General features: G+C 42.3%; 1 protein-coding gene across 1 annotated transcript in view; it reads left to right on the top strand.

The window, feature by feature from the left end:
• Window positions 1-831: 831 nt before the first annotated feature.
• C17H8orf34 (chromosome 17 C8orf34 homolog) overlaps window positions 832-12176 on the top strand; it is a 250888-nt gene continuing 239543 nt past the window's right edge. Inside the window, 2 exon segments of the mRNA XM_059673058.1 lie at window positions 832-1000; window positions 1003-1121. Of these exon segments, the coding sequence (XP_059529041.1) occupies window positions 832-1000; window positions 1003-1121 (288 nt within the window).

The following is a 12176-nucleotide window of genomic DNA, read 5'->3' as shown; positions in this document are numbered from 1 at the left end:
AAATTTGAGGAGGTCATGTAGTATCTACAGGAACACCGTTAAGTGGAATAGGGCAGCATCTGAGATGCAGCCGTATCATTGGACATAGATTATGTGTGGATTAGGAAGGCAATCTTGGAAGGGAGGACTGGCTTGCTTTGATCTCCTCTTCCTGTCCAAAGCTGAAGGGTTGCTCCCAGCCCTTGGGAGTTTCCTGCTGGGCTCTCAGCTTGCAGTTGCCAGGTCCACTTGCTCCAAGCCAAGTCAGATTTTCCAAAGGAAGGTAACTTCATTTTCGTGGCAAACCCTCAGACCCATCCATGCGCCTTTTCACAACCTTGCCCTTCTTGGACCCTGAACCAGTGTAGGCCAAGCAGGAGGTGGCAAGGAGAGGTTCCGATGGGGTGGTGGGGACGACCCCCTTGCGAACTGCATTTGCAGCTGCCATATAGTAGCCAACAAGCACCAGATTTATATGCACTTTGAAAGAAGCCCCTTCACCATTGGCTTTTGGAGCAGCGCTGTCGCTAGGGAGCGGCGGGCAGGGCGAGCTCAGGCTGGGGAGAATACCGGGCTGTTTGTGCTGTAACCTGGGAGAGGGGCGCACGCATCCTGCACTCTGCACGCGGACACACACTCTAGGAGAGGTGCAGCCCCCGGCCCCCGTCCGCCGAGGGCGCCCCCAGGTGCCACTCTGGGTGGAGCAGCAGCTCCCCGCTAGCCTCAGGCTGGTCCCCGCTGCTGCCGCCCAGAGGAGAAAGGCACCGCTGCTCCAATTCTCGGGGCGCCGCAGCCCGTGCCGCGCAGCCAGAGCCTGGAGCCTGGGGGGCGGTGCAGCCGGAGAGCCAGTGAATGAGTTCCCCCCGCATCTCCGAGTTGTCTGAGTTGGCGGCGCTGTGCGGGTTTCCGGGCTGTCGGTGCCCCACTGGCTTACCGGTGGCCGGGCCAAACCCGCAAGCCGGGGAGCCCAGGCTCCTGAGCTCCTGTCCCAGCCCCAGTCCGGGGAGCAGGCAGGCGAGCCCCGGGCAGAGGCGCGCGTTCAGCCCGCACTCTGCGCGGCTTCTGCTGTCTCCATGGCGTCCTATCAGCAATCCCGCATCCAGGCTTACCTGGAGAAGAACAAGATCGGTCCCCTGTTTGAGGTAAGGCGCTGTGGAGGGAGGGGTGCCCAGACAGAAGCAGATCACCTGGAGGGAAGGGGGGAGAGAGACAGACGCGCAGGAGGGGCGCCCCTGTGGCTCCAGGTCACTGCTGCCGCCGCCTGCGGGCCAGCTGTCCTGGAACACAGCCGGGCTGGCACTTCCCTGCTCACCTGGGCGCAGACAGGTGAGCGCGGTCGGCCTGGCCTCAGCCTGGCAGGGAAGTTTGAGCCATCTGAGTGTCCAGCACTCGAAGTCACGCCCAAGACCCTGACACACACACACGCACACACACACCCACGCTTTCTGGAATTCACGCTGTCTCGCCTATTGAATTTTTAAAGATGTGGGCAGTAGTGGAACCGGGAAAGGTGGAGGAGGTGCTTAGCAGCAGAAGGAACACGGTTAACCGGGAGAAGGTGGGACTGGTAAGGAGTGGGCTTGGGTAGGTGCAGGCTTGTTGAATGAAATTGCCAAAGGGCGACGCTGACAGTGGGGTTTGGATGGGAGGAGAGCACGGCAGACCCTACCTGGATGAGGGGTGGGGGGGTGGGGTGAGGAAGGTTCAGGAAAAGCACTCGCGTATTTATGGGAAGGAGACATAGCTCTCTGCTGTGTTCTCTTGCCAACAATACTGGTGACAAAAATACGGTAGGAGCAAGGGAGAACGGGAGGACTCAAGAGAATGAGAATGGGAGACAGAAACCCTGCGCCTGCCAAGTGTCCCACGGGTTGCCAGGGGGCTGGGCAGATGTGGAGGCAGGAGGGAGGGATGCCACTGTCCCCTCTCCTCCAGGTGGAACCTCCTAGCTAGGCACCTGCAGGCGTCCAGGGGCTGTGGGAGGGTCCACATACCCTCGCTTGCCCTCCTCCCAAGAAGCAGTTGTGGCCATTCTTTGGGGTTACATGTCCCTGGCCTCTGATTGGGGCTGAAGCGCAGCAGCGGGGAGAGGTACCGAGAATGGAGCAGCTTTTCTAGGACTTAGAGAGTGAGGACAGCAGAGAAAACAATGATTCAAACTAATGCTTCAACACAAAAAGGGACACTGGACAAGGGCGTGCGATCAGATAGGTCTTTTCTCTGGGGAGGAGCGATTTGACATGACCAAGATTGTGTGATCTCTTGGTTTTCTGTCCATCCTTAATGGTGTGCTGTCTTGAAAGCCTGGCCATAGTTTCTGCAGAAACTCACTGTTGTGTAGTCATAACACCCTACACTGTGTGAATTGATTCTTGTTTCGGCTAAAAGTGTTAGCAAAGGAGGTCCATATCTAAAAACAAAGTAGAATCGCTGGAGCTATTAGATTCCTTTACCTTTCGTGAAATAATTGGAGACTATAGGCAAGGCCATATGCATATTTTTAAAAAATAGTAGGGATATTTTAACAAACATCCCTTTGTGGCACAGTGTATTAATTACACCAAAAGAAAGATAAAGGAAATATATTTAGAGTGTTTCTACTCTCTTGGAATATGTACAATTTACTGGGGTGTATAACTGAATTGGTTTTTTTTTTTAAATAGATGCTGTTCTCAACATATTTTAAAATTCTGAAGAGTTTCTCCAAGTGACAATAGAGCTTGGAATGTATGTAAACTTCCTACATAATTAGGAAATAAATCCAACGTCATATGTATCAAGTCCACATTTTAAAAAAAATGCTCGCCAGCTAGTTCTGCACTGATGAGACTTAAGTTTTGTCAAAATTTTCTCATAAAATCATAAGACGCCCTCACTACAAAACAATGACTAAATTATATGCTTTATGGGCACAGACAACAGTGGTGATTGGGGAGAGATGGAGGAAACCACGCGGGGCGGGGTGGAGGTAAATGGTGATGGATGGAGACTTGACTTGGGGTGGTGAACACAGTGCGGTGTGCAGATGGTGTGCTGAGGAATTGTGCGCCTGACACCTATATAATTTTGTTAACCATTGGCACCCCAATACATTCAAAGGAAAAAATTATGTGCTCTGATTTTTGTAGATTTTGTTGATGACGAATTACATATATCCCATATGTAGTGATAAGTAGTTGATTTTTAAGGACTGATGTGCACTTTAAAAATCGAAGGGAGGAAATGGATACATTCTCTTTTAGGAAAAGCAGGTCTTTATACAATAATTTTGATCTTTATAGAGCTTGGTTTTGAGAGTAGAATTACATACACATACTTCACAAAATTGAACAATCTCACCAGCTTGTAGTTGCCTATTTCTTCCCATTCTAGAAAACCAGTGAAACTGGTGTAACACAGATATCGCTGATCTAACATTCTCCTCAGTGCTCCCAGCGCTTTGGTTAATGGTTCTTATAAGAACTGCTCTGGAAACCAGAGAGGGGGCCAGGAATCCAAATATAGTAAGAGGCACAAATTATTATGTATTTAATTCCTGGACCACATTTTAAGAAACAGTGACATAAGCTAAGATCTCCTTTTCTCAATCACTCATTGAAATGGTTAGCTGTCTCCTAGTTTTATTATCTGTGCGTTGTTGTCATTTTTTGTGTTTGTGCTGAGGTAGTGGAGTTGGTGAAATAAGTTTACTTTTGTTTTGAAAATATACAAGACCTGACCTTATGTCCCCTTTACAGATTTTGTAAATTTGGAATGTTGTTGTTTTTTGTTTTTTAAAAAAACTTAATGGAATGAGGCATCTCAGAAAGAGCACTTGAATGTTATTTTAAAACAATAGCAAAGGTCACACATACTATTATTGAGGATACTTGTATCCTATTTTGTTTTGTTTTTTTCCCACCTGAGGATCTTATTTACTTACTTGCTAGTTTATTTCTTACTTAATTTGTTTATTTCTAACATCTTATCATTTGAGAAGCTTATAACATATTGCACACAATATGGTGTTTCAAAAACCACTTTAAATTAAAATGAATCCTGTGTCCAGATGATTTAGTAGTATAAGTTTATGCTACCTTTAAATATGATCGAAGATGTTTTGAGGCCTTATAAAACCATGCCTACAAATCATTTCATTAGAGTCTTGGATAATGATATTTTAATCAAGTAATAGGAAGACTTAAGATGGAAATGGTAGTGATGACTTACATTCCACAACTATTTCGTATTTTTGTAAGATGTAACACTTTCAGTATTTTGTTGGTTTATTCAGGGCATCAGTCTGTAAGGAATGATTGACACCACTTCAATAAATTAGCACTAAAACCCTATTTACTGTGGATTTCCACACATAGTTCCTTAGTTGTGACATAGTTTGTCTCCCACCAAAGGGGAGTGTTTTTGCAATGCACATAGGGAAGATGCATAATCTAAACCCAAAGGCTTATCTCAAACCCTAAGGCCAACCACTTAACCATCAAAGAATTTCGCAGTCAGAAATTCTGAAACTGAATAATTAACTGGCTTGTAGCTTCTTATTGGGATAAAGAGATTTATTTTGTCAATATTGTAAGAAGTTTAACTTCATTTCCAAGAGATTATATGCTGTGGAACATCACAGTAAATTTATTTTCAACATAGAGAAGTATACATTGCTGTTAAATAGAATAATTACTTGAAAATTATTGGTTGCAAGCTGCTCAGGGCAGTCATATATCTTGGTTCAGGCCTGAGCATACTCACAAGGGAGTAAAATTCTAAACTACCAAAAAGCAGAATAAAAAGTCCTTTATAAAATCTCCATAGAATTTTTAAATCTCTGTGTATCAAAGATGTGGCCAACCAAATTCACTATATTTCTCCAAATGCAATCTGATTCACTCCAAGTAAAATCACCTTCTTTATTTAGCTCAAAGGACCTCTACCTACATGGCCTGAATTTGTGCTAATTGATGTGGCAGGTGCTATGAGATGGACTCAGTCCAGTGTGTGGTCGCCCATAGCCTCCATCAGTTACACACTAGCTGCTGCACAAGTGGCTTTTTCCAGGTATCTGGTCCCACACTTTCCAGCCACTCTGCAACCCTGAAATCCAATTGGCCTGGAGAGTATTAGGTAGTCACCTGGCATGATCAGGAGATTTGTTACTGATGAGCTAGGGGAGTATTGAGAAAGTAATTAAATGTATTGAAAACAATGCGAGCAAACTGTTACACTGATGGAGATGGGCGTCACAAATATAAAAAGGAAAAAAAAGTAGAATGAGCCTTGTGGTGCTGGAATGAAATTGGAGGTATTGATGTGTCTCAAGACTTTCAATAATAAAAATAGATGTAGATGTAATAGAAATAAATATGTGTGTATTAACAGATGTATAAATGTATACATTTATTTCCTTACTCTGCCTTACTGTGAAGGCCTGGGAATAGCAACACCCCAGTAGCAATAGGCACACTTAGTGACCAGATTTTGGATTTTCTCTGTTAGTAGAACCAGGTATCCTTGGAGAAATGGTTGATTCCAGCTTTGGAACTGAGAAAGTACAAGATGAACCTGAGAAATCTTATGCCAGAAAGTAAGAAAGTAGCCAAAGAAAAAGGTACATGTCAGAAGAATATAGAAGGCAGCTTTTAGAAGCTCTTACTAACTAAATCTGGGACATCTTAAGAATCAAAACAAAACAAAATGATGGTAACAGATTATCTTGCTGTATAAAATAGGAGTTTATTGCACAGGGACAATAAGGAGATACATGAATGTATTCAATTTATAGGGAGATGAGAACGCTTTATCATATAGAAGAATGCCAATTAATAAATATAGAAGGGATGATGGAATTAGGAAATCACTACTTGGCAACCATCTTCTTAGTAATTCAGGCAAGAAACATTAATTGATGCTAAAACAAATGGGTGAAAAGTAGATGAGGAATGAGATGTTATATCATCTCTAGTATCTTTTCACAGAATAGTGTTAATTACAAAAGGGAAAAAGTAGCTTTAAAGTGAAGGAACCTGGCAGACGCTACTTTAAATAATCAAACCGATAGCCTGTGCCTCCTGGTAGGATGCAGTTAAAACAGTGTGGCATTAGGACTTGAATTGAGTAGTGAGAAAAAGATCTGATAAACTTTGTCGGGGAAATTCTGTTTCCCTGGAGTCTTCAAAAATGTTAAAGTGGTGAAAGTCAAGGGAGGACTGAAAAGACATGTTAACTCAGTACTAAATAAGAAAGAAAATTTCCAAAACATTGGGAAAATAGGCAACAGTCTTCTAAGTAATCTCCTGGTCAACAAAACATCTCAGGGAAATTTGAAAAATACATCGAATAACAAAAAGAAAGAAACGACATATCAAAATATGTGAGACACAGCTCAGGCAGTGCTGAGAGGGAATTTTACAGCACTAAGATGCACATGTTAAAAAAGTGGACTGTTGTGACTGGTCTGAATAGGGGCGCTGCCCTGCTTTCTATTCCTTTTCTCTGTGCCCTCCCTGTAGTGGAGGACACTCTGAAAGATGTGTTAGAGTCATCTGCTGACAGTAGGTGTTTGCTCATGTATTATATCATGTCTTGTATCTAAAGGTAGATCTGAAGCTCTTGAAGGTTATAAGCTCAGTAGGTATCCGTTGAATTAAATAGAGCATTGACTTGTATATTTTTTTTTCCTTCTATGGGGAAAAAACATTGAAGCTAGAGACAGCTAGAAAATAGAATATTTTTTAAAAAATTCACACCCAAGGCTATTCTTATTGATTTTAGAGAGAGGAAAAAGGAGCGAGAAGAAACATTGATGTGAGAGAGAACATCAATTGGTTGCCTTCCGTATGTGCCCTACCTGGGAGTCAAACCTGCAACCTTTTGGTATACCAGACGATGCTCCTACCAACTGAACTACACTGGCCAGGACTGCATCTTAATACTTATTTTTTAAAGTGGAGAGCAAAATATCCTCCATTCTATTAATTAGCCTTTCTGAACAGTGAATAACTTTTAATTATGTACTTAAGTGAATTAACCTAATTTAATTCCCTCTCAGCCATATTTTTCTCATTTTAATATCTGCTTTCTGGAGAGGGCTGGATAAATTAATTCACACCGCTGTGCAAAGCTTAATGCCTAACTCCCCCAAATTCATTTACATTTAATACAGAGGAAGATGCCTGGCACAGTTACATGGGATGAGGTAGGTGGTCTTTGGTGATAACTCTGGCTTAGTGTCCTTTACTGTCCCTTGGCCCTGAGCAAGTTACTTGATCCCTGTGAACATCCGTGTCCTCCTCTGTACAGCAGTGCCGAAGGAGTATTTCATGAGGAACATGTGAGATGACTCAAAGTCCAAAGAACCCAGTTCAGTGCCTGCCACTCGGTGAACACCCAGTCAGTGTTGGCTGCCATCACATTACATGCTGCTACTATTTCCCTTTTCTGTTGATATTAGTTAACCCAGTGACAGGCCATGTAGAAAGATGCTTTTGGAGATTAGAACACACTCAGAGTGTGCATCTGCTTAGGTTGTAGCTCTTCTATCTTTGAAAAGGAGAATGGAGAGCAGAGTAAAGTGTGAATGTAGGTGTGTGTGTGTGTGTGTGTGTGTGTATGTTCGTTCATTGGTGGGGCCAGGGGAGGCCTTGCTTGTTGCTATGTCTCAACATTGACAATATACATTGGCAAAATTTGGAAACATTGTATAAAGTTAGAAAACAACCCAGAATATCTTTTATTATTTCAGACACAACCCTCACTCCCCATCACTCTCAGTAATATGCGTTTCTTTGTTTTCCTCCGCATCCCTGTTGTCATTTGATATTATTTCACTGGATTTTTATAATTTCAGTTTATCTTCTCTTTACTCCACTAGAATATAACTTCTTAAAGGCAGATATTTGGTCAGTTTTAACTGCTTATATCTTCATAGAAAATGTCTGGTGCATGGTAGGTGGTCTACTAAATAGTTGTGAATATATATATATATATGAATGAGAAGAAATCAGGACCAGCCAGTCACTTCTGAAAAGTGTGGCTTGTGTGTATAAATGATAATGTGCACCAGGAGCCTGGGAATGTCCTCAGCAGTTTATGGGAGATTTCACCTTGAAAACTCATTATGACTTTATTATCTTTTCAATAGACATTAAATTCTTTGGTGTATAATGTTTGAAACTTTATTTCCATTTCTTCAATATATATTTATTGGGTACTGTATTACCTATTGAGAAATATAAATGTAAGTAAAACATTTCCTGTCCTCAAAAACTCAGGTGTATTTAGAAAAGACTGATACACTCTTAATTTTACAAAAGGGACCTTTGTTTTCTGTTTACCTGCCATGTCCATTTTCACATTCATCAGTTCATTCCATCATTATAATATTGGAAGTAAGATTCATTTTGAAATCAGATTTAGATATTAATTTTCAAGAAATTTGCCATAGAATCAAGTATGTAAACCGAATAAAGCTAAGGGAAGATTTGTTAATTTCTGTTGTTGTAGTTTTTATTCCTGGAAGTTCTTAGCAAAAATCACATTAAAATATGAATTATTAAAAATATCTAAGTGCTCTAATTGTTGGCTAGTGTTCTATGTGAGACATTCTGATAGTTTTAGGTTGTAAGTTGTTCCTTTAACATAAAAAGAGGGGTTTCTTTTTGAAGTATAGCCTGGAGCATAGAGAAGTATATAACTCCTGCTGTTTCTTTACTGTTTGAACTATTGATCAAAATTCATAGTGACAAACTATGAATTGAGAATACATTTGGTTTTTCTTGTATTTGAAATAACATACCTATATGTATGAAGTGGACTTGATTATATAATCTTTGTTGTAGTTATATGTCTTTGAGATATTTTTAAATTAATGCTTGCTTTTATGAATTCTTTCAAGCAGACCTGGTATTTCATTTTTTCTTTTTATATTTTGTCTACAAAATATAATAATCAATTTAGCACTATATAAATGGTAATTAAAAACAGTTACAGTTTATTAAACACAGAATGTTACTTTATTCTAACCAAAAATATTTATTAAGACGCTCTCTGGCATCTTCCCTCTTAGTTGGCATAGCAAGGGTATGGCAAAAACACCTTTAAATTTACACAGAAGACAAATACTCTACTTTGTGGAAGTTCATACGAAGCATCAGCTTTCACAGAATTATTTTAACTCAAATCCTCACTTAACATTCGGTTAAGACATTGAAGCCTGTGTATAGTTGGCAACATCCCATTGCTATGATCTGTGGATTGGTGGGGATCCAAGACAGATCATCTATCGTTCGGTTTTGAGAAATAATACTTAGGGAAGAATTCACGAGGGTCATGTACATTAAGTTCTCAAGTTATTAAAAATGTGTTTTGGATAGAATTAGTTGAACAGTGGCTTGGATACCCACTCTGCACGAGGTGGCCCACTGAAGACTGACTTTCACTGAGTTATACAGCGGAGTGGTTTAAGACGCCTGTACTGAGAGTCACTGTAAGAACCAGACCATGAAAATACAGTTTTGTCTATTCAAGGATGTTGTGGACCGGCATGTTCATTCATCAGACAGCATCCTCTTATGGGAACGACTGCTTAATTTTTAATGCCAGAAAGGGTGTAGGAATATTTTGAATTGTATAACTAATAGCATTCCTGCCTTCCTTTCCCACCATGCGTCCCCTGCTCTAGATTTCTGAAAACTCATAGCCTATGATAGTCAGAATGTAGGCCATTATTATCACCCCACCCCCCTGAATAATGTCCTCACTTGTACTTTATCTTATTCCCTTACATTTCATTTATGCAATTTGATTATAATTTTAAGTTCTTTCTGAAGTAAGGATGAATACAAGTATTTTATATAAATCGTAAAGTTACCCACTCATAGTCCAAATAATTTAGGTATAGGATAGGATATATTTGAATTATCTGTTTCCTGTTGATACACACTCTAGCTGGCTTTCTTTGGACAAAATATTTGGCTCCTTCTGGATTGTTGAGAATTTATTTTCAGTTTGATGATTTCTCTCCCAGGATGAGTTTGGGAGTGGCAGAGACATGGCTACCTACCATCTGCCTGTGTCTCAGGGCCTTTGCACGATCTGTTTTCTCTGCTTGAAAGCCCCCTTCCCCCCAACACCTCGCTTGGTTGCCCCTTGCCCTTCAGATCTCAAGTTAAACCTCTCATCAGAGGGGCCCTACAGACAGCTCACTCTCCGCAGCTTCCCAGTGAGCCTCCATCCTGCCATTGTTTTATTTCCACCACAGTACTCAGTCACTGGCACTTTCTTATCGTCTGTTCAGTATTTGGCTCCTCCTATAATATATCCTCCATGAGGAAAGGGGCTTGGTCAACCTTGTCCTTTGACATATCTCCACATTGTTCAGGAGCCCATGTCCTTAATTGGCTGTTCATTTTTATTCCTCTTACTTAACTTTTTCTAAAAAGGGTTAAACTAACTTTCCCCAGTTGTTTTGTATGGATTAGCCATTAAAAATATAGAAAAGATGAACTCCACATTACACGGGTGGGCAAAAGTAGGCTTACAGTTGTAATACAAATAAATAATGCAGTGATTAATGAGTAATCCTATCTAATAAAGAGGGAATATGCTAATTGACCCTCACACTGTTGCAAAGATGGCAGAACCCACAGCCAATAAGGAGGAAATATGCTAATTGACTACCCACCTTCAAAGATGGCAGTGCCCACAGCCAATAAGGAGGGAATATGCTAATTGACTGCCCTGCTCTCAAAGATGGCGGCACCAACAGCCAATAAGGAGGGAATATGTTAATTGACTCCAACACCCTCAAAGATTGCAGCGCCCACAGCCACAAGATAGCCGGCCAGGGAGGGCAGTTGTGGGCGATCAGGCCAGCAGGGGAGGGCAGTTAGGGGTGACCAGGCCAGCAGGGGAGGGTAGTTGGGGGGACCAGGCTGGCAGGGGAAGGTAGTTAGGGGCGACCAGGCTGGCAGGGGAGGGCAATTGGGGGCGACCGGGCCAGCAGGGGAGGGCAGTTGGGGGCAATCGGGCCAGCAGGGGAGCAGTTAGGCGTCGATCAGGCTGCCAGGGGAGTGGTTAGGGGGTGATCAGGCTGGCAGGCAGAAGCTGTTAGGGGCAATTAGGCAGGCAGGCAGGCAGGCAGGCAAGCGGTTGGGAGCCAGCAGTCCTGCATTGCGAGAGGGATGTCCGGCTACTGGTTTAGGCCCTATCCCTCTAGAATTGGGCCTAAACCGGCAGTCGGACATCCCCTGAGGGGTCCCAGATTGGAGAGGGTGTGGGCTGGGCTGAGGGACACCCCCCACCCTGCACAAATTTTGTGCACCAGGCCTCTAGTAATACAATAATAAGCTCTGTGTTTCATAAACACACAACTCTAAGCCTCCTTGTTGCCCATCCCTGAATATGCAATATTAGTACAGCTGTGTAAGATACACAAAAAGAATGGAAAGTAAGAATGGTTCATAGCTTTTTTAAAAAAATATATATTTTATTGATTTTTTTACAGAGAGGAAGGGAGAGGGATAGACAGTTAGCAACATCGATGACAGAGAAACATCCATCAGCCGCCTCCTGCACAGCCCCTACTGGGGATGTGCTCACAACCAAGGTACATGCCCTTGACTAGAATTGAACCTGGGACCCTTCAGTCCACAGGCCGATGCTCTATCCACTGATCCAAACTGGTTAGGGCTGGTTCATAGCTTTTATATGAGGTACCAGATTAATGGGCTAGTTTTTGCTCCCAGAACCCATTCTGTTTTCCAAGCTCTGTTTTGCTGCTATATTGCTTTTAGGTGATTTGGTCTTCTAGAGACCCTTACTGACTCCCACATAACTATTAGCATATTTGCATATTAATACTGAATTTCTTGTCAGTTAAAACTTTAATGGGGATTTTTGCCCCAGGCTGAGAGAAAAACCCTAATTGAAGAACCAGATCAGAAGTGATGGTGATAAGAGGACAGGTAGAGCAGGAGTGAGCCTCAGGGGAGTAGAAATGGTGCTCTGGGGAGATGGAAAAGAAATAAGTCAAACATTTCAAATACAAGCCTACTGTCACTCTATGAGCCCTCCCCCTCACCCCTGCTTAAAACCCTATTTTCAAAGAGAAAACACACACACACACACACACACACACACACAATTGCACACTTTACACATTACCTGGCTTCATAAGACTTATCCTCGGCTCTTGTAGGAACACTCAG

This window comes from Myotis daubentonii, chromosome 17, assembly GCF_963259705.1.
Source record: "Myotis daubentonii chromosome 17, mMyoDau2.1, whole genome shotgun sequence".
Classification (NCBI taxonomy): Eukaryota; Metazoa; Chordata; class Mammalia; order Chiroptera; family Vespertilionidae; genus Myotis; species Myotis daubentonii.
Note: the sequence above shows the minus strand (reverse complement) of the source record. Positions and strands in the feature narration are given on the sequence as shown.